Source organism: Erythranthe guttata, chromosome 5, assembly GCF_056151865.1.
Source record: "Erythranthe guttata isolate IM_541 chromosome 5, IM_541, whole genome shotgun sequence".
In the NCBI taxonomy this organism is placed as follows: Eukaryota; Viridiplantae; Streptophyta; class Magnoliopsida; order Lamiales; family Phrymaceae; genus Erythranthe; species Erythranthe guttata.
Genome location: NC_142537.1, coordinates 5038117 through 5061915, shown reverse-complemented (window position 1 = coordinate 5061915; position 23799 = coordinate 5038117). Strand labels below are relative to the sequence as shown.

Sequence of the window (23799 nt, the reverse complement as noted above, 5' to 3'; positions counted from 1 at the left end):
ATGGTGGCACTATTTGTTGACTCGTAAATATTTATTTTCTATGAAATTTATTTTATTAGAGTTCACAACAAAGAAGAGATCATTGTTGTGCCGAAAAACATAAAATACTGTAGTCATCTACACCCAAAGTCAACTATAAAAACCAGGTAGTTCACTATATTGTTCCCAAAGTTAACTATAAAAATTAGATAGTCAGTTATGTCAACCATAAAAAAATGGTAATGAACTATTTCTTCCGTTCCTAAATAAGTGTCGTTTTTCACTTTTCACAAAGATTAAGAAATTCAATTAATGTATCTTGATTTTAGGAAAATCACATAAAATGACTAAAACAACCTTTATCATTTAATGATTTATAAGAGATAATTAATGTTTAGAGATGCATTAATAAGGTTAAAACAGTAAAAATGCATTTAATGCAATATTGAAAGTCTAAAGTGACAGATAATATGGAACAAAAATATTTTTAAAAAGAGAAAGTTATTTTGGAACAGAGGGAGTATAAAATATGGGTAGAAACTATATTGCTGCCAGAGTCAACTACAAAAATTAGATAGTCAACTAATTTTGTTCCGATGTCAACTATAAATTTTTCATTAATTCACTATATTATATTTCAATTTAAGATACCATGGTATTCTAAAATTGAATATTGACGATAAAAATTTCATCTCCGGTGAAAACATGAAAATTTCATAGAGTAGAAAATACATTGATTTCAAAGACCGAAAAATGAGATGTAGAAGAAAAGTTAAAGTAGTGAGAATAAATAGAGAAAAATAAGAAACAAACGAGAAGAGAGGAAATGGTGAGGGAGGGAGAGAGAGAGAGAGAGAGAGAGAGAGAGAGAGAGAGAGAGAGAGAGAGAGAGAGAGAGAGAGAGAGAGACGTCAAAAGTGAGGAAAAAAGAAAGAGAGAGAAATGAATGAAAAATATAAAATGTTGGATAGGAGAGAAATAAGGAGAAGAGAGAAAAAACAGGAGAAAAATATGGACAAAAAGGGCATAATGGGCATTAATATAAGCTTAAGGGATCACACAATTCAGAAAATATTATATGGGTTTGTTTACAAAGTGTCAATTATAAATTGGGTCAGACTCTATTGTTTTACCTAATGAGGGGGTTATCCCATATTTTTCCTTTTTAAAACATAAGTTGTTGGAGAGAAAATAGGAAAATTACAATTTATATCCCTAAACTTTACAACTAAAACGATTTATGTCCTCAATTTTTTTCATCCAAAATATATGTCCTCAAACTTGGCATTTTTTAACAATTTATGTTCTGCCGTCAACTCCGTCAGTCAACTTGGACGGAAATATCACGTGTAGCGCACGTGATGTCGATCTGGCTGACACTCCGAGATAATGTGGCCGAAAAACATGACGTGGAGTGACATGTGGTTCTCTTCCTCTATTTCAACTTTAAAATTCCCAATTTGTTATAATAATCCCCAATTTCTCATTCCCCTATTTCATTGAACCGAAAGCAGAAACCCTAACCCCCAAATTGTACTCATATTCTACAACACATAATTTGATTGAAATCGAAACTACCACCTCCCAAATTCCCAAAACGAAGTTCAAAGATATCAGCTTTGATGAAATTTACCAAAATCAAAAATCGTTGCTCTATTGCGATGTTCCAGCTCCACAAATATTTGAAATTTACGAAATTACGGTCGGACAATCTTTTTGTTGCGGAATTTCACCTCAATTTAGGAGGTATGGTTTATGCATTCGCATCAATGAAATAGGGGGATGAAAAATTGAGAATTTTAAAATTGAAATAGAGGGAAAAACACCACATGTCACTCCACGTAATTTTTTTGGCCATATCATCTTAGTGTGTCAGCCATATCACCATCTAACAGTCACATCGATATCACGTACGCCACACGTGATATTTCCGTCCAAGCTGACTGAGGGAGTTAACGGCAGAACATAAGTTTGTTAAAAAATGGCAAATTTGAGGACATAAATTGTTTTATTGGTAAGGTATAGGGACATCAGCTGTAATTTTTCCAGAGAAAATACAATATTTTTTTAAAATTACCTCTACCTCATATTTTTATTTAAGTCTTATAATGAGTAAAAAGACAGATAAACTCATAACTCTAACATTTTAAAAATTAATTCTCAAAATAAGATGTAATAACTTATCAACTCTTAAAACACATTATCTAATATAAGGGCTTTATCAGTTATTTAAAATAATTTTAGCCAAACGGATCTTAAATTTATGGTTTGAACGATCCTCCATTTATTGAACGTAATATTCATATTATCACATATGAATATCTCAAATTTGATATCTTCCCTTCTGAATTGAATATTTGAATTGATATATCAAATAGACTATGGCCATGCAAACAAGACTAACAGACACCGAAAATAAGCGCTTACTTCGCCATGAAAAAAATGCTACTAATGAATAGTGCCATATACTAATCAAATGGAACTTCTTTCTTTCATATCCATTAAAATACAATTCAAGGAGAACTCGTTCGTCTTCGTAGTGTAAGCTCATAAATAAAACAAACATATATTTATTCTTTTTTTACTGAATTCAATGAAGTAACCCGCAGCCAATCATATAGGTGCACTGGGTAACCTACACTCTCGTATAATAGCTTGCAAACCATACGAGAGATGTAAACCACACTAGGTTAACCGTGTGTGACAAGCTCGACCTAGCGACCGTTGACAAAGGAATTCGAACCTGAGTCAATTGACAATGCTCACTTGCTCCAACCGTAAGGCCATCCCTTGCAGGACAAATATAATACATCTCCAGGATAGTTAAGTTAGAGAATAATCAATTCAATTTGTTGAGATACATGTGCTTCAAGCCTTTGTTTCACGTAATTCTTTACAACTTGTTTCTTTGATTGATGGGCATTGTGGTACACGGTTAACTGTCTAGTTGTACCAAGATTGGTGCTAGGCGTTCTCGACTTATCCGCGGACTTACGATCATATCCATGCGGGCGGTGTATTTAGCATATATCAGGACAGGTATAATTATAAACTCACTTTTTTTTTTTCTTCCGTAAAGTTTTGTGCGGTTGAAGATGAATGTTGTTTGATGAAGGTGCGATATTACGTACATTTTACTTGAGATGGATAGAATCCTACGGCCAGAAGGGACGGTGATATTTAGAGATGTGGTGGAAGTATTGGTGAAGATAAAGAGTATAACAGATGGAATGAGATGGGAGAGTAAGATAGTTGACCACGAAAGCGGACCGTTTAACGTCGAGAAAATTCTTTTGGCCACAAAGACTTACTGGACTGCTGAATCCAACCCTCAAGGATAGCAGTGAAAATTTCGAGTCTTCAATAATTCACCTTAGATTTCTTTGTCTTGGGGGACTTTTATTTTTTTGTTTTATTGTTTTTTAAGACAATTAGTTTGCTGGTAGAATGATTTTTTTGTCATGTTTCTAGAATAATTTCGTTAGCAACATTCATATTAAAAGCGCTTACATGATTCGATTTAATACAATTTTTACAACAAAATGTAGTCGTGAACTAGGCCAAAATGCAAGACTGCCGACGAAAATAAGGCCATTGCAACAAAATCTATGGCTTTGCGACTAAAGAAAATGGTCGAAAACTTGATCCAAAACAGTCCCATGGGCTGCGACAAACACCATCTTTCAACGCAAGATATGCGACGGAACAAATAAATCATCGCAAGCTTAGCATTTTTGGAAAAAAAAATTCTTTTTTTTTTTACTCAGTTGCGACAAATTATAGCGTAAACATAATAGAATAAATAATTGCTTTTTAATGAAGAAAATAAATGCAACAAATCAAAGGTGAAGTTAAAGAATAAGAATAACCAATTCAATTTGCTAGTTAAAGAATAACCAATTCAATTTGCTGAGGTACTAGTTCTCTAAGGGGTTTCTCCTCAGAGTATAATTTATCGAACAATGATGCAGAGCTATATAATTTATCGTAACATGTCTCGATTAATACTTTCTCAAGCGCGACACAGTTCTCAATCATGTACTCGAGTACTGCAAACTGATTCCAGACACCACAATAGCCACAAAACTTGAACACTTTAAGGTGGTGGTGGTGAGAAAAACTATGAAGTTTAAGATGCCGGTTAGCAAGACTTAGAATATAATAATCGTATCCTCCAAAATTAAACTTCGAAGCATCCCAGTACTGCATCTGAAAAAAGAAAATATGAGTGTGAGATTTTTCTTGAAAATTATTCACAAAAAATCAAGTAGAAACATACATTTAAAACGAATTCTTGTAAGTTGGGAGCCGCCTCCATCAAATTTGTCAGTCCCATATCACTTGCATAAGTATTTCCAAAATTAAAACTTTCATCGCCTGTTACGAACACCACCAACTTCTTCAGTTTAGGGAGTTGAATTGTGGAGGAAACTATTTCCTGTGAAATCAATCAAGTAAATATTAATAAGCCTTGCGCATCTCTATTTCTAAATAAAAGAAAACAAAACATGATAAAATTCTATCGTCTAACCTCAAACCCTTTCATCTCCAGCGTAAGAATCTCCAATTGGAAATCGCAGCAAGCAAAAGCAGAAAGTGCGACTGTGGTAGAAACTTTACTATATGCCCGACAAACAGATACCTCAACAAGCCTTGGAACATTCTCAAGCAATAGACATTCTACTTTCTGAAGAGTAAGTGAGGTGAGGTTTGGGGCGCAAACCTTAACCGATTTCAAATTGTAGCAGCGGGTTAACTCCAAGTGTTTTAAGACAAGGGATGGACCACCACAAACTTCAACGTTTAATAATTTCAACGAGCGATCAACAACCAATTCTTCGAGCATCGGACATTTACTTTGGAAAAACTTAATATCTTCCTCTGTCACATCAACAGATTTCAAACACAATACTTTGAGGGGCTTGAAATCAATTTCGGAACTAGTATTTTTAGTGAGCAACTCTTGGGGTAAAGAGCAATTATATCGGCTCGAGTGGCCTGTGGTAAGATCCAATTCTAACCTCTGCACGTGCCTCACAATTGCAAAATTAATCCATCGGTTAACGTCCTTCTGGAATTTTCTGCTCAACCTCAGACGGATTATGAAATCTTTCAAGATGGCGGCCTTGTGTTTTTTGATGACGGAATTCACCCATTTCACGTACTTTTTTCTCTTCTCTTTGCATGATTCGAATCCTTGTTGAGTCCCTTTTTGTAAAGAAACATGTGGATCAAAGTTTAGACGGTAAATATGTTTCCACAAGTTATGCCAGCGAGATGACAGAACACTAGTGCATACAGCTTCCTTGAGCGACAATAAAGATAGTATATCGACGAGAATGTCGTCCGGCAAACGACTTATCCGATCATCGTCACCGTAAACTATCTCGGCACACTATAGGGAAAAAAAATAAAGAAAGATATAAAAGTTATAACACTCTGGGGCTTTTGTGATTCTACACCTGGTGAAATAGACCACATAATCTCACACCATAGATCTGCACACACTGTTTACGGACCAATTTTGAGAAGCCATGAAGAAACGGCGTAACACAAGCACACACATACACGTGCTTGTGGAAATTAGATGGTACGTACAGCTGGTTACTTACGTTGGTTGGATTTGATCCATAGATGTACATATAATCACACACCCATTCATGTGTTTGTGTGCTAACAAGATACTTATTCAATCAAATTCACCCGGTGTAAATAACCAGGTGTAGCATACCACGCTCTGGCAGGTGTGTGTAGGGACGAGTGGATTAGAAAACAATGTGTATATCTAGATTGAAGAAACAAATAAATAATTCCCCAAAAAAGAAACACACAATCAGTTGGTTCAAATCGAAGAAAAAAAATAATAGCTAGCAATGAAGGAATAAATAATTAATTTGGTTTGTGGAGAGAAGTCACCTTCTTGGTTTGAAACTTGGCGACTCGCTTCCCTGCCATTATGATTCAATCTTTCGGATAATTAAAATTAATTACTCAGCGAGTCATAATTATTTATTCAGTGAATCACAACTATTGGACTCCGATTAGGAGTTTGTTTCCGAAAAACATGGAAATTCTGTTTCCATGTGTAAGAGAGAGAAACTCGTGTGGATTTCTTTCTTCTAGAGAAAGACACCTATTTTCCATGCTTAAATTCACATCGCATTGGTGGAATTTTGGAATGGAATTTTCGAATTTCGCCAATTTCGAACTGAAAATATTCCAATTTGAAACTGTTTTTTCATTCCAATTTTCGAAGTTCCGATTTCTGATTCTTCGAATTTATTTGGAAGAGTATTGGAATGATATATAAAATTATCGGAAATTTCGATTTCTGATTCGATTTTAATTCCAAATATTTCTATGGTTTTTCAAAACGGTAAATCTTGTTGGCCAGATTCTGGCCAACCAGAATAAATCAATTTACTGATATACCCTTAAATTATACTTAATTATAATTTATTTATTTTCTCTCTATCTAGTATAATCCATGCATATTTGCCGTAACTTAGGCAATAAATTGTGTTTGGAGAACAGAGGAGCCACCCAACCCTAAGCTCTTTCTCCTTCTCGACTTTTAATGGAATTCTCTATAATAATAATAATAATAATAATAATAATAATAATAATAATAATAATAATAATAATAATAATAATAATAATAATAATAATAATAATAATAATAATAATAATAATAATAATAATAATAATAATAATAATAATAATAATAATAATAATAATAATAATAATAATAATAATAATAATAATAATAATAATAATAATAATAATAATAATAATAATAATAATAATAATAATAATAATAATAATAATAATAATAATAATAATAATAATAATAATAATAATAATAATAATAATAATAATAATAATAATAATAATAATAATAATAATAATAATAATAATAATAATAATAATAATAATAATAATAATAATAATAATAATAATAATAATAATAATAATAATAATAATAATAATAATAATAATAATAATAATAATAATAATAATAATAATAATAATAATAATAATAATAATAATAATAATAATAATAATAATAATAATAATAATAATAATAATAATAATAATAATAATAATAATAATAATAATAATAATAATAATAATAATAATAATAATAATAATAATAATAATAATAATAATAATAATAATAATAATAATAATAATAATAATAATAATAATAATAATAATAATAATAATAATAATAATAATAATAATAATAATAATAATAATAATAATAATAATAATAATAATAATAATAATAATAATAATAATAATAATAATAATAATAATAATAATAATAATAATAATAATAATAATAATAATAATAATAATAATAATAATAATAATAATAATAATAATAATAATAATAATAATAATAATAATAATAATAATAATAATAATAATAATAATAATAATAATAATAATAATAATAATAATAATAATAATAATAATAATAATAATAATAATAATAATAATAATAATAATAATAATAATAATAATAATAATAATAATAATAATAATAATAATAATAATAATAATAATAATAATAATAATAATAATAATAATAATAATAATAATAATAATAATAATAATAATAATAATAATAATAATAATAATAATAATAATAATAATAATAATATATAATAATAATAATAATAATAATAATAATAATAATAATAATAATAATAATAATAATAATAATAATAATAATAATAATAATAATAATAATAATAATAATAATAATAATAATAATAATAATAATAATAATAATAATAATAATAATAATAATAATAATAATAATAATAATAATAATAATAATAATAATAATAATAATAATAATAATAATAATAATAATAATAATAATAATAATAATAATAATAATAATAATAATAATAATAATAATAATAATAATAATAATAATAATAATAATAATAATAATAATAATAATAATAATAATAATAATAATAATAATAATAATAATAATAATAATAATAATAATAATAATAATAATAATAATAATAATAATAATAATAATAATAATAATAATAATAATAATAATAATAATAATAATAATAATAATAATAATAATAATAATAATAATAATAATAATAATAATAATAATAATAATAATAATAATAATAATAATAATAATAATAATAATAATAATAATAATAATAATAATAATAATAATAATAATAATAATAATAATAATAATAATAATAATAATAATAATAATAATAATAATAATAATAATAATAATAATAATAATAATAATAATAATAATAATAATAATAATAATAATAATAATAATAATAATAATAATAATAATAATAATAATAATAATAATAATAATAATAATAATAATAATAATAATAATAATAATAATAATAATAATAATAATAATAATAATAATAATAATAATAATAATAATAATAATAATAATAATAATAATAATAATAATAATAATAATAATAATAATAATAATAATAATAATAATAATAATAATAATAATAATAATAATAATAATAATAATAATAATAATAATAATAATAATAATAATAATAATAATAATAATAATAATAATAATAATAATAATAATAATAATAATAATAATAATAATAATAATAATAATAATAATAATAATAATAATAATAATAATAATAATAATAATAATAATAATAATAATAATAATAATAATAATAATAATAATAATAATAATAATAATAATAATAATAATAATAATAATAATAATAATAATAATAATAATAATAATAATAATAATAATAATAATAATAATAATAATAATAATAATAATAATAATAATAATAATAATAATAATAATAATAATAATAATAATAATAATAATAATAATAATAATAATAATAATAATAATAATAATAATAATAATAATAATAATAATAATAATAATAATAATAATAATAATAATAATAATAATAATAATAATAATAATAATAATAATAATAATAATAATAATAATAATAATAATAATAATAATAATAATAATAATAATAATAATAATAATAATAATAATAATAATAATAATAATAATAATAATAATAATAATAATAATAATAATAATAATAATAATAATAATAATAATAATAATAATAATAATAATAATAATAATAATAATAATAATAATAATAATAATAATAATAATAATAATAATAATATCCCACCGTCTCATTATCCCACTCTCCACTCCAAACGTTCCACTTTCCAAGCAAACCATTAATTTGACAACTTCTATAATACTAACGGATTGGGAGATAAATTAGGGAGATAAATTAAGCATTAAATTTGGAGTTAACACTATAAAGGGCATAAATGGTATAAATTATAAATAAAAAATGAAAAACAAAAAAAACTCCTATTCTGGCCTGCCAGATTCTGGCCATTTAGCATTGTCCTTTTCAAAATACATAGTATAATTTTACAATATATCTTGTAATTCCATAATATTACTTAGGTTACATTTTATATGAAAAATATAAATATCGAATGGTCAGGTAAATTTAAACCTTAGAAAATATTCAGGTTTATAACCGATACCGTTATGGCGGCCGATATATCGACCGCCACGACCGCTATTTCGAACACTGGAAAATATTAGTTGCTATCAAGAAAAATTATGTTGCATTTTTCCTTATAAGAAAATCTATGTTTCAATTTGTTGTTCCGACATTTGTTTTTATTTATTGCATTTTGTCGAACCCTTTTTTGAATTTTCTTGCATTTTCCTGCAAAATATAAAAAAAAAATAGAAATATATTGCGAAAGTATTCATTATATCCGAATTTAGAACAATAGGTTACAAACTAATGTAATTTCCGAAATTTTCGAAATTCCGCCGATTCCAAGGTATTTCGAAATCGGAATGAATTTTTGCATTCCGATTTTTTGAAACGAAAACTGGAACTCATTTTATACTTCCAAAAAGTTTTGGAAATTTTCCTCCTTGGACGCCTCAGATCCAAACCATAAATTGCCTCCTTGGACGACTCAGACCAACGTTATAGTGCAGTTGTGGAAATAGAGAGAAACAAGGTCAATTTTTTCAGACAGTTACAAAGATACATCAATTGTTCGATTTGGCTAAGAAATCGAACAGGGGTTTGCTTCTTTTCATCAACGAAGCAGATGCATTCTTGTGTGAGTAAGTAAAAAATATTTTAATTAATCATACACATAATAAATATTAATAATTAATATAAATAAGAATGGATGAATGGAATACAATACACATAATACAATAATACAATACACATAATACAATAATTTTGAGTGATGAATAGACGATCGAAATAGAACAAGGATAAAATTGACCTTGTTTCCTTCGATTCTTACTTAATGTGGATGTTTCCCTAATGACGTCGTGGTATATTTTACCATGTAGAAAAATATTACCATCAATACCCATCCTTTTGAGCAAATTGAGTTATGATTGAATGTCTTACATAGTATTATAATTCATTATTGATTTTTTTATTTCTCTGTTTTTCAATCATAAAAATGGGGATATCTTGTGTACAAGAGATGCATTACTTGGATTTTTGAAGACAATTAAATATCTCCATTAATTGGTCAGTTTGATGATTTTTTTTTGATAAAATTGCTAAAGGGGAGAAAAAAATTTCGGATTTTCAGCGAACCAGGAACCAAAAGTGAATTAAAAGAGTGGGTTAACATTTTTTGTAATTATTTTTTATTTGTGATTAGTAGTGGATTATACTAATTTGTTGTGGAATATGAACATTTTTAGTATTTTTTCGTTACGTTTGTAGCGGATTATATTAATATTAAAGTGAATTACGTTAATTTTATAGTGATTTTTGATAATTTATTAGTGATTTTGAATTAGTATATAGTGGTTTTCAATATCTACGAGTGTGTAGAAGATTTTATTTTTTCGATGTTTTGTTTTCTATAATTTCAGGGAGGCGTCGGTGGCCATGGGAGATGGAAGACGATATAGGGTCGGGAATAGTGGATTTCATTTTTCTGTGTTTTTGATAATTTAATAGTGATTTTGAATGAGTATATAGTGGTTTTCAATATCTACTAGTGTGTAGAGGGTTTTATTTTTTCGATGTTCTGTTTTCTGTAATTTCAGGGAGGCGTCGGTGGCCATGGGAGATGGAAGACGATACAGGGTCGGGAATAGTGAAGTTCGTTTTTTGTGTGTTTTTAGTGGATTACGTTAATTTGTAGTGCATTATGTATTTTTCGGTAAGTTTGTAGTGTATTACATTAATATTAATGTAGATTACGTTAGTTTTATATTACTATTTACTTCAATTTCATAGTGGTTTTTGATAAATTTGTAGTGGTTTTGGATAAGTTAATTCGTAGTGCATTACGTAGATTTTGGTAAGTTTGTAGTATATTATATTAATATTGATGTAGATTACGTTAGTTTTATATTAATATTTACTTCAATTTCATAGTAGTTTTCGATAAATTTATAGTGGTTTTTGATAAGTACGAAGTGGATTTCAAAATTTAAAAAATTGAAAGAAGATAAAAAAAATTAAAAATAACCAATTTTTGTTTAATTCGAAGTAAAGAAAGTCTTTTAAAAAAAATTAAAAAGAAAAAAGAAAAAGAAGAAGAAAAACTAGAATGACGTGAGATGGAGATGAGATGGAGAGAAATTTGGGGGATTTGAATATTTAAAATTGATTTTCCTTAATGATATATGATAACTTTTAGTAATCTTAAATAGGGGTATTTTAGATAATTGAAATCAATTGGATTTATCACAAATATCAATAAAAAAATATGAATTTATCATGAATTCAAAATTCAATGAGGGGTTTTGGCAAATAGCCCCTATTAATTAATACAACCTAGATAAAACACTACATTTTTTTTTTGGGAGAAAACATTAGATATTGGGTTGTTAAAAATAGTTTATAACATGATTAAGAGCTTATAAGCTTTTAACAGTGTTTGGAAACTATTTTTTTCATAAAAAATCTTAATTTTTTGGGCAGATGGCAAATAGGCCCATGACAAGAAACTTAAATGCACATAGGTCCAGATAAAATAAACTTAATTAGAGATGCGTGATGCAAATAAATCCATTCACATGTCTTTTGTCTAAAATACCCTCCATAATATAATTTTTATCAATTCCGTTCATTGCACTCTAACTTTATCAATATTGCACATTGACCACACATTTCAACAAATATATTATTAACCCCATTTTCATAATTTTTGAAAAAATATTTTTTTTAAGAAAATAATATTTTTTTTAAGAAAATAATATTTTTTTTCTGAATTTTTTTACCGGCTAAATTCGGGAGTTGATTTTTTTTTTTTGAAAACCTTTTTTAGTCTGAAATATTCCGGCCGGTCAACCGCCGTTGACCGCAGGTCTCCGGTATTGACTTTCTCTTTTTGAAACTTTTTTCTCTCTCTAAATTACCGTGTTAACAACAAATTTATTATCTGAGATAGTAATATTGAATCCAAAAGAGTAATATTACTAATATTACTGTTTACTGTCTCGAACAGTAATATTACGAATATTACTTTCCCAAAAAATAACATTACTAATATTACTGCCCCAAACACTAATATTATTGCATGAGAGAGTAATAATACGGTCGAAGTCCACAAAATTGTAGGCCAAGACGATAAAATTAATTAATACAGTAAAAATTACCGACTCAGACAGTAATATTATAGTCTCACAAAGTTAAGTTACTGTCTCCAACAGTAATACTAATTAAAATAATTTTTCAAAAAAGAAAAAAAGTCAACGCCAGAGACCGGTGGTTGACCTGCCGTAAAAACAATTAATAAAATAAAAGTCAACGCCGGAGACCAGCGGTTGACCTGCCAAGAAAAAAAAGTTATCAAAAAAAAATTAATAATAATAAAAAGTTAACGCTAAAGACCGACGATTAACGACAGCTAACTGGCGGTCTCCGACGGTGGATGTCAAAATTGGTGTCAAAATTGGAACAAGGGGTTAAAATTGGTTAATGTGTGAAATTCTAAATTGTGGTGTAATGATGTCATGAAATTGGAGTTAAATTACGGTTTCTAGTAGTTGGGGGTAACTTTGGTATATATAAAAGTATTTTCCTTATTTGCAAATAAGTTTGAATGAGGTGGATTTACTGGCAAGTCAAAAAAGTTGGATGCCCCATTTTCTAATTAAGTGCTCTTGTCATGGGCCTATTTGTCATTTGCCCTAATTTAAAAAAAAAATTGTTGGAGAGAAAATACGACTTTATTTTAAAAATACCTCTAACCCATATTTTTATTTACGATCATATAATGAGAAAAAATAGCAGATAAACGCGTTACCCGAACCATGGTTATCGGATCGTAAATATATCTCGTACTGTTTTGCTCCACATCTCGTATCGTATCTGATGATGCTAGAGTTAGATCATCTTAGAGAGTCGAAGTAGGATGAGCTGGAAGAGTAGAGTAGATCACTGGCTCACAAGCTTGATGACCTTGAGATACCTGCGATCATAGAACACGTAAACTAAGGCGGGGTTTGATCCGAGGGGAAACCCCTCCGACGCTGAAGTCAGACGTGCGGATAGTAGAAATACTCCAGATAATACATGTTGTAGTATTGCTCAAATAATAGGACGTATTTTAAGGAATGAGCTCAAACATTTATTTATACCTCATTGATTGGGCTGAAGTCTAATAAGTTGAAATTGTCGGGCCAAAACCTTATTTGAAGGTGATTGGGCCTCGGTAATAGTGGTCTTCAATACTGGACTCGTGACCCAATAAGTAAAGAAATTGTAGGCCTATTGTGTTGGACCAATTAGGCATATCGATATCGTTTATCATATCGTATCGTATTGTATCATAAGATATTTAACCAACTACTAAAATGCTAAAATGTATATATCTACATAATACAAATATTACAAACATTTAAAATTTAATATTTTAAAGTTTAACACTCATTAAAAAATAGATCCAAATTCCAAATTCAAGTTTCAGCATCACATTATAAAATAGGACAAAAAACATAATTGTTCATCAAATAAAATCATCGAGGTTGAAATTCAATTCCCTAATTTATAAAAATAATAATCACCACTCTCAGTCTTGAAGATCAACATTACTTAAATATTTTTTATCCACCAATTTCATACGGTTGCCTATATCTATATCTTCATCTTCATCTTCATCTTCATGAATCTCTTCAACTTCCTCAACTCGAACTTTTCATTTTCCTTTTCCTTTTCTTCTCTTGTCAATCTCAAACTTGGCATATATATATATATATATATATATATATATATATATATATATATATATATATATATATATATATATATATATATATATATATATATATATATATATATATATATATATATATATATATATATATTCCGTTTTGAGCTTGGAGCTCCTTCATTAAAGGTAAAATCTTCATGTACATCCATCCATGAACTATCTTCAAGTAAGCAAGGGTTCTCTTTTTCAGTGATCCACTCGTCATCAGATTCAGTATCCGATAAGCATATTAGGTCATAAGCGTCTCCATTCTCTACTCAATTTTTTTGCCTCGCATCAAGTTGGAGATTGTACTTAACATAGACAAGTGCATTAAGCTTTGTTGCTCCAAGTGGTTTCTTCTTTTTGTATCCACTTGTTCAAATATACTCCAATTCCTCTCACATCCGGTAGCACTATGTGAGACTCAAAATTCTCACAACAATCTTGTGTAACTCCTTTACTTCTCCATCATAACTTTCCCACCGAAGAGCTATTAAAAAAATAGATATAAAATATAATTAGCACATTAGATTTAGTAAGTATATAGTAATATTTAATTGAAAAACTACAATTCTTAAAAGTAAAACCATAAGAAAAAAATATCAGGTTATTGTTTATCCCTAATTTCCTTAGCCATTTTTAATTCAAGTAGCCAGTGTGCTCTTTTAAATTTTTCAAGTTGTGAATCAATCAAAATCTTGTCCTAGTATCATCGGCAATCATCATCTCAATTGTTCTATGTAAACCATAAATAACGTCGCTATTTGGTTCGAACCCCTCGGCATAGTGACCTAATATAAATATAATATAAATTAATAACAAAAAAAAATATTAATGAAATTCAAATTTAAAAACAAATAAAAATTGTTCAATAGATTAAATAAATACTTAGTACTTACTAAGAATTAAGATAATATGCTGCCACATGAAGTGTAAGTTACCGGTTCCAATGGAGATAAAATATTTTCCATATCTTCTTATACCTCGACTCCACATTATTAAAGTTGAGAGATATTTGATATGTGGCTTTATTTATTGCTTCATAAATATATGGCATTGCTGGTTTTGAGTAACCATCGACAAGCCTTAATATTTTAACAATTGGACCCTCACATTGCAAACAAAATTTGGAAGAACTCCAAAAGTTGGCATTACACGAAACAAGGTCCACTACTTTTTTACCATCATTCTTACAAGTATAAGAACTTGAAGTCCATTCATTTGAAACGAACATGAACTTAAGAGCATTTTTTTATTCAAGATGCAAATTAAAGTAAGAAAATAAGTTACAAACCTTGTTACAGCCGGTCTTGCCAATTCCCTTCCTTGAAAACAATCTCTAAATAATACTAGCACCCATTGCAAGTGGTGATCCTTTTTGCATTTGTAATGGTGGAATGGAAGATCGGATTTTTTTCAATATATTCAAGCACTAAGTCAAGGCAATAGGTGGTACAAGGAGACCAACATAAGCTCGTGTACTTCTCTTCCAACTTCTCCCCACAAGATTAGAAGCACCATCAGTTACAAGTTGAACAACATTTTCAACCCCAATTTCTACTATTATTTTACAATAATTCAGACATTGTTTAACCATTACTAGTGTCGATGGATTTCAAAAATACCGTCCCACTTGGACTATTGACTACAAAAACATTCATCCGTCCAACCATCGCACATCAATGTGCATCCTCTTCTTTTTCATTCATCTTTATATTTCTTCATTGAGTTTTGACATGTTTAACTTCATCCATAAGGTAGAAACTCTTACCTCATGATAAGAAGGAGGCTTCAAAAATTTACCATATCCCCCAACCGACTTCAACATTTGAGTAAATAAGGGGCTTCTCACCAAGTTGAAAGGTACATCATTACCATATATGCATCTAAATATGTCACAAATCATTAACTCTCTATCTTCCAGTGCTTCATTCATCATTGTTTGTTTCAATGTAGCTCCCTTTTTAGAGAAAAAAATGGATGTAACCCTCCTCTTTCTTTGCCAACATCTTCGACTATTTCTTCATCCAAAAAATATTTGCCTTATTCTTCATTTTTTTGCTATTTAACAATTTAGCAAATATTTCTCTTACTTCATCTGGAACATTCTCACAAATGGTACACTCATTACGTATTATGGCAAAATGATGTTTCATTCCCGTAGAGCCACCCAAATAATCTTAACTACATAAATTACATCGAAAATGTTGCGTTTCTAAAGGATCAACGACCGCACAATGGTTTCATGCAAAATCCTTACCTCCTTTTCTAGGAACCATTACAATCCAAAACACCCAAAAGTCAATACAACCACAATGTATTTTTTTTTATGGAAAAGTAAGTGGTGAAAAATGCACAAACCACCAAAAATAAGCTCGAAAATGCAAGATCCACCCCAACAATGCTGAAAATTGCACAAACAAACCTCAATTAATGCTGAAAGTTGCAAAAAAAACAAAAAAAACCCCTACCAATGCTGAAAATAGCACAAAAACCCCCAACTAAGCTGAAATTTGAACCAATCACCACAAATCAATGAGTCCACCTTAAATTGAGCAAACACATGACAAAATCGAACAAACCCAACCCCAATTGAACGAAAATTTGAAGAAATAAGGCTCTAGAACGCAAGCTTGTTCCAATTGTGCGAAACCCAGTCAAAATCGTCCGTTGAGTTGGTCTTGAATCTCAAACAAATTGCAAGATCGAATCAATAGAAATTGAATTTTAGAGTTGAAATATTGTGAGGATTGTTGAAAAAATTGAAGAGAAAAGTGTGAATTATGGTTGGGATGTGCTACTTAGAAGCACCATCAGTTACAACTTGAACAACATTCTCAACCCCAATTTCTACAATCATCTTACAATAACTCAAACATTATTTGACCATTACTAGTGTCGATGAATTTCAAAAATACCGTCCCACTTAGACTATTGACTACGAAAATTTTCGTTGGTCCAACCATCGCACATCAATGTGCATCCTCTTCTTTTTCATTCATCTTTATATTTCTCCATTGAGTTTTTGACATGTTTAACTTCATCCATAAGGTAGAAACTCTTACCTCATGATAAGAAGGAGGCTTTAAACATTTACCATATTCCCCAACCGACTTCAACATTTGAGTAAATAAGGGGCTTCTCACCAAGTTGAACGGTAGATCATTACCATATATGCATCTAAATATGTCACGAATCATTAACTCTCTATCTTCGAGTGCTCCATTCATCGTTGTTTGTTTCAAAGTAGCTCCCTTTATTAGAGAAAAATGGATGTAACCCTCCTCTTTCTTTGCCAACATCTTCGACTATTTCTTCATCAAAAAATATTTGCCTTATTCTTCATTTTTTTGCTATTTAACAATTTAGCAAATATTTCCCTTACTTCATCTGGAACATTCTCACAAATGGTACACTCATTACGTATTATGGCAAAATGATGTTTCATTCCCGTAGAGCCACCCAAATAATCTTAACTACATTAATTACATCGAAAATGTTGCGTTTCTAAAGGATCAACGACTGCACAATGGTTTCATGCAATATCATTACCTCCTCATTTTCTAGGAACCATGACAATCCAAAACACCCAAAAGTTAATACAACCACAAGGTATTTTTTTTATGGAAAAGTAAGTGGTGAAAAATGCACAAACCACCAAAAATAAGCTGGGAAATGCAAGATCCACCCTAACAATGCTGAAAATTGCACAAACAAACCTCAATTAATGCAAAGTTGCAAAAAAAAAAAAAAAAAAAAAAAACCCTACCAATGCTAAAAATAGCACAAAAACCCCCCAACTAAGCTGAAATTTGAACAAATCACCACAAATCAATGAGCCCACCTTAAATTGAACAAACCCATAACAAAATCGAATAAACCCAACCCCAATTGAACGAAAATTTGAAGAAATAAGGCTCTAGATCGCAAGCTTGTTCCAACTGTGCGAAACCCAGTCAAAATCGTCCTTTGAGCTGGTCTTGAATCTCAAACAAATTGCAAGATCGAATCAATAGAAATTGAATTTTAGAGTTGAGATATTGTGAGGATTGTTGAAAAAATTGAAAAGAAAAGTGTGAATTATGGTTGGGATTTGTTACTTAGAAGCACCATCAGTGTTTGGAAACTTTTTGGAAAAACATCTTAATTTTTAAAGGGTTTATGAGGCATAACCCCATTACAAAAAATATTAGAACTAGCCACCTATCATTATTTTAAATGGGTCAGACTCCTTCAGATTTTCCAATTACTAAATTACCCCCATATTTTCTAATAGCAATGACCGCCACTGTTTTCCCCTAAATCAACGAATCTTCAACCATTTCTTCAATGTAATATCTCCCCAAATTTCCGCTAGTATGCTATATTTCTTCCAAGAAAATCGCAAAACAATCTGCAAAAGATATACGATCCTTTCCCGATTCCAACAATACCCTAGTTTGTTACATTTGTTCACAAAAAGAAAAAAAAAGCTGACCTTTGTGCGAATTGCAGACAAAAAAATGCCGACAACAATGGTGAAAGCTAGCAAACCGAAGACATGTAGTTTCCTATACATTTATGGCTCCCCTGCACTTCTATTAACCTAATTTCTGTAGTTTTACAACATAATTTATGTTTTTTTACCATTCTCAACGACTTTGAAGGACAAATCGAAGTCTGCAACAGAAACTTTATGCAACGGTAAGCTTGAAATTGACAATCAATTTCTTTTAGATTTGTTGCAGATTTAATAGTTTTTTTTTATTAATTATATTATTTTTCATACATGAATCACTAAAAATTTTTCTAATATCAGTGACGCTAAAATCGAAGAAACGTAATGCCATATGCGACAGATCGGAATTCTCATGTTTGATTACTTAAAATGGAGTTTGTAAATAAGCTTGTTATATAGATCTACAAATTCATGGTCGCACTATTTGTTGACTCGTAAATATTTATTTTCTATGAAATTTATTTTATCAGGGTTCACAACAAAGAAGAATCATTTTGTGCCGAAAAACATGAAATATTGTAGTCATCTACACCCAAAGTCAACTATAAAAACCAGGTAGTTCACTATATTGTTCCCAAAGTCAACTATACAAAATTAGATAGTCAACTATGTTTTTACGATATCAAGTATAAAAAATCGGTAATGAACTATAAAAAAATGGTAGTTAACTACGTTGTTGTCAGAGTCAACTACAAAAATTAGATTGTCAACTATAATTGTTCTGATGTCAACTATACAAAATTGGTAGTCAACAATAAAACTTTCATTAATTCAGTATATTATATTTCAATTTAAGATACCATGGTGTTCTAAAATTGAATATTGAAGATAAAAATCTCATCTCCGGTGAAAACATGACAATTTCATAGAGTAGAAAATACATTGATTTCAACGACTGAAGAATGAGATGTAGAAGAAAAGTTAAATTAGTGAGAATAAATAAAGAAAAATAAAGAGAAAAATAAAGAGAAAAATAAGAAACAAACGAGAAGAGAGGAAATGGGGGAAGAGAGAGAGAGAGAGAGAGAGAGAGAGAGAGAGAGAGAGAGAGAGAGAGAGAGAGAGAGAGAGAGAGAGATGAGTGGAAATAAAAGAAAAACACGTCAAAAGTGAACAATAAAAGAAAGAGAGAGAAATGAATGAAAAATATAAAATGTCGAATAAGAGAGAAATAAGGAGAAGAGAGAAAAAAACAGCAGAAAAATATGGACAAAAAGGGCATAATGGGCATTAATATAAGCTTAGGGGATCACACAATTCAGAAAATATTATATGAGTTTGTTTACACAGGGTCAATTATAAATTGGGCTCAGACTCTATTATTTTACCTATTGAGGGGGTTATCCCTTATTTTTCCTTTTCAAAACATAAGTTGTTGGAGAGAAAATAGGGAAAATTACAATTTATGTCCCTAAACTTTACCGCTAAAACGATATATGTCCTCAAACTTTTTCATCCACGATATATGTCCTCAAATTTGGAACTTTTTAATAATTTATGTTCTGCCGTCAACTTGGATGGAAATATCACGTGTAGCGCACGTGATGTCGATCTGGCTGACACCCCCGAGATGATGTGGTCGAAAAACATGACGTGGAGTGACATGTGGTTCTCTCCCTCTATTTCAATTTTAAAATTTCCAAATTGTTATTAAAATCCCCAACTTCTCATTCCCCTATTTCATTGAACCGAACGCAGAAACCCTAACTCCAAAATTGTACTCATATTCTACACTACAATACATAATTTGATTGAAATCGAAACTACCACCTCCCAAATTCCCAAAACAAAGTTCAAAGATATCAACTTTGAAGAAACTTACCAAAATCGAAAATCGTTGCTCTGTTGTGATGTTCCAGCTCCACAAACGTTTGAAATTTACGAAATTATGGCAGGGCAATCTTGTTGTTGCAGAATTTCACCTCAATTAGATGCTTCGTACAAAGAATTTAGGAGGTATGGTTTATGCATTCGCTTCAATAAAATAGTGGGAATGAAAAATTGAAAAAAATTAAAATTGAAATAGAGGGAAAACCACAAGTCACTCCACATAATTTTCTTTGCCACATCATCTCAGTGTGTCAGCCATACCGGCATGTAACATTCAAACCGAAATCACGTGCGCCATACGTGATATTTCCGTCCAAGCTGACTGACGGAGTTGGCGGCAGAATATAAGTTGTTAAAAAGTGGCAAGTTTGAGAACATAAATTGTTTTATTGGTAAGGTATAGGGGACATAAACTGTAATTTTTCCTGTGGAAATACGATTTTTTTTTTTTTAAAGTACCTCTATCCAACCTTTTTATTTAAGATCTTATAATGAGTAAAAATAGTAGATAAACTCGTAACTCAAACACTTTAAATGTTAATTCTTTAAAAAAGATGTAATAGCTTATCAACTCTTAAAACACATTATTAAACATAAGAGCCGGCTCGCGAGCTGCCTTCTTTTTTTTTTTTTTTTTTTTCTCTTTATATATATATATATATATATATATATATATATATATATATATATACTATTCTTATTCCTATTATTATTATTAGGGGCTCTTTGACATAAACCCCCATTACTTTTTTTAATGGGGATAGGCCCAAAATATTTTAGACCATTTGAGAAAAGCCTAATTTCAATTTCAGCTATTATGCTTTCCAGCTTTACTTCCGCCCGCCACCTCATCACTAGGTCACGCCCTCTGCGTTTTTTTTTTCCCCCATTTTTTTAATCGACTATAAAGCATAGTCGACTAATCTTAAATCGACTTTGCTTCATAGTCGATTAAGGAAATTCTTTATTTTTTAACTTTTTTTTTGTTTCCAATTTTGTTTTTAATTTTTTTTTTTTTTAATTTTTTTCTCTATCAGGTTTATTAGTGGATAGTCAATTAAAAATTTAACTATTAAAAATAACTAATCACAATTACAAAAAAATACAAAATCAATTATATTTAAAAGCAAATACAAACATTGTAATTGATTTATACATTGGAATCAATAAACAAAAACTCAAAAAAAAAATTAACAACTAGAGTCGGTTAACCTTAATCGACTACTGAACATAGTCGATTAAGCCTTAATCGACTATTGAACATAGTCGATTATACCACGTAGTCGATTAAGGGTCATGCCTGCGCGAATTTTTTTTTTTGCGCCGTCTCCGCCACAATCCACGAAAAAACCCAAGATTTGTTCTTCATTGTCACCACGTCGTCGCCACACAAAAGCATCACCACCCCACTTCCATATTCTAACTGTTTTTTATCCAAACAATCAAAACAGAACCATGTACTACGATCAAAATCACCAAAACAAAGCCACCAACCAAAGTAGAACCACCACCCATCAAAATCCGATTCCAATCGACAATTTTACCTCTTTTCGCCGTCGATGTAGCAATCGTGGCATTCGAACTCAGAATCGCTATCAAATTAGAGTTCGATACGAGGTTTTCTTTTGATAGGCGCCGACGGTTAGACTCTATGCATTTCTTCATCTTGCGACGGCGGCGGCGGCGAGGAGAAGATTTGTCGGAGAAAGCAAAAAAAAAACAAAGAAGAAAGAACAGAGAATAGAGAAAAGGATAGAAACGAAAAACGAGAAAGGAAAATGGTAAATGAAAAATGAGATAGGGGTTTGAGAGAGTATAGTGAACAATTAAGGGTAGTTTTGGAATTATGAAAGTAGTATTTGGATGGAATATTAACTAGGGGGTTTTCTCTAATTATTTTTAGGAGGGGGTGTTTTCTTAACTACATTTCCTAGATGAAGAGGGTCTTGCTAATTATCCCTTATTATTATTATTATTAACTAAATAATAAATAGTCTATAATAATAAATATATCTAGTATTTAAATAGAAACAAATCTATATTACTTAAATAATTCATAATAATATAAAATATCATATTAATAATAATAGAAAAAATAAAAAATATATATAACTAGAGTTCATTATTTATTTTATAATTTTTTTTTATTTTCCTATGAATAATTTTGAATAAAAAATAAAATAATTTTAATAAAAAATTAAATAATAATAATAAAAAAAATTAAATAAGCTCGAGCTCGCCAAAATTGGCTCGAGCTCGTGCTCGAGCCAAAAAAAATTGGCTCGATGAGCTCGAGCTCGGCAACATGGACTCGAGCTCGAGCTCGAGCTGGCTAAAAGAGCCGAGCTCGGCTCGAGCTCGGCTCGTTCCCATCCCTAGTTGAGATACATGTGCTTCAAGTTAACTGTCGAGTCGTACCAAGATTGGTGCTAGGCGTTCTCGACTTATCCGAGGACTGACGATCTTATCCATGCGGGCGGTGTATTTAGCATTTATCAGGACAGGTATAAACTCACTTTTTTTTTCTTTTTTTTCTTTTTTTCTTTTTTCTGTAAAGTGTTGTGCGGTTGAAGATGAATGTTGTTTGATGAAGGTGCGATATTACATACATTTTACTCGAGATGGATAGAATCCTACGGCCAGAAGGGACGGTGATATTTAGAGATGTTGTCGAAGTGTTGGTGAAGATAAAGAGTATAACAGATGGAATGAGATGGAAGAGTAAGATAGTTGACCACGAAAGCGGACCGTTTAACGTCGAGAAAATTCTTTTGGCCACAAAGACTTACTGGACTGCTGAATTCAACCCTCAAGATAGCAGTGAGAATTTCGAGTCTTCAATAATTCACCTTAGATTTCTTGGAATTTTTTGTTTTTTGTTTTATTGTTTTTTTAGACAATTAGTTTGCTGGTAGAATGATTTTTTTGTCATGTTTCTAGAATAATTTCGTTTGCAACATTCATATTAAAAGCGCTTGAATCGTTCGATTAAATACAATTTTTACAACAAAATGTAATCGTGAACTAGGCCAAAATGCAAGATTGGCGACGAAAATAAGGCCATTGCAACGAAGTCTATGGCTTTGCACAAGATATGAGATGGAACAAATAAATCATCACAAGCTTAGTATATTCGAAAAAAAAACTTTTTTTTTCTCAGTTGCGACAAA

At 29.1% G+C, this 23799-nt stretch overlaps 1 protein-coding gene across 1 annotated transcript; it reads right to left on the bottom strand.

Moving 5' to 3' along the window:
- Positions 1-3775: 3775 nt before the first annotated feature.
- LOC148770482 (uncharacterized) lies at positions 3776-5937 on the bottom strand. Its single transcript, XM_088818240.1, has 3 exons — positions 4511-5937; positions 4259-4417; positions 3776-4188 (listed from the first exon to the last, which is right to left on the bottom strand). Exons 1-3 carry the CDS (start codon positions 4823-4825, stop codon positions 3865-3867), a joined length of 798 nt encoding a protein of 265 aa, XP_088674366.1. The 5' UTR covers positions 4826-5937; the 3' UTR covers positions 3776-3864.
- Between the last annotated feature and the right edge of the window lie 17862 nt (positions 5938-23799).

Excerpts from the sequence above, each read along its gene's own strand:
- LOC148770482 (XM_088818240.1), bottom strand. The coding sequence starts at position 4,825 with ATGCTCGAAGAATTGGTTGTTGATCGCTCGTTGAAATTATTAAACGTT. Across the intron at positions 4,418-4,510 it reads TGGAGATGAAAGGGTTTGAG|GAAATAGTTTCCTCCACAAT; the intron begins GTTAGACGATAG and ends TTGATTTCACAG. Across the intron at positions 4,189-4,258 it reads TACAAGAATTCGTTTTAAAT|ATGCAGTACTGGGATGCTTC; the intron begins GTATGTTTCTAC and ends TTCTTTTTTCAG.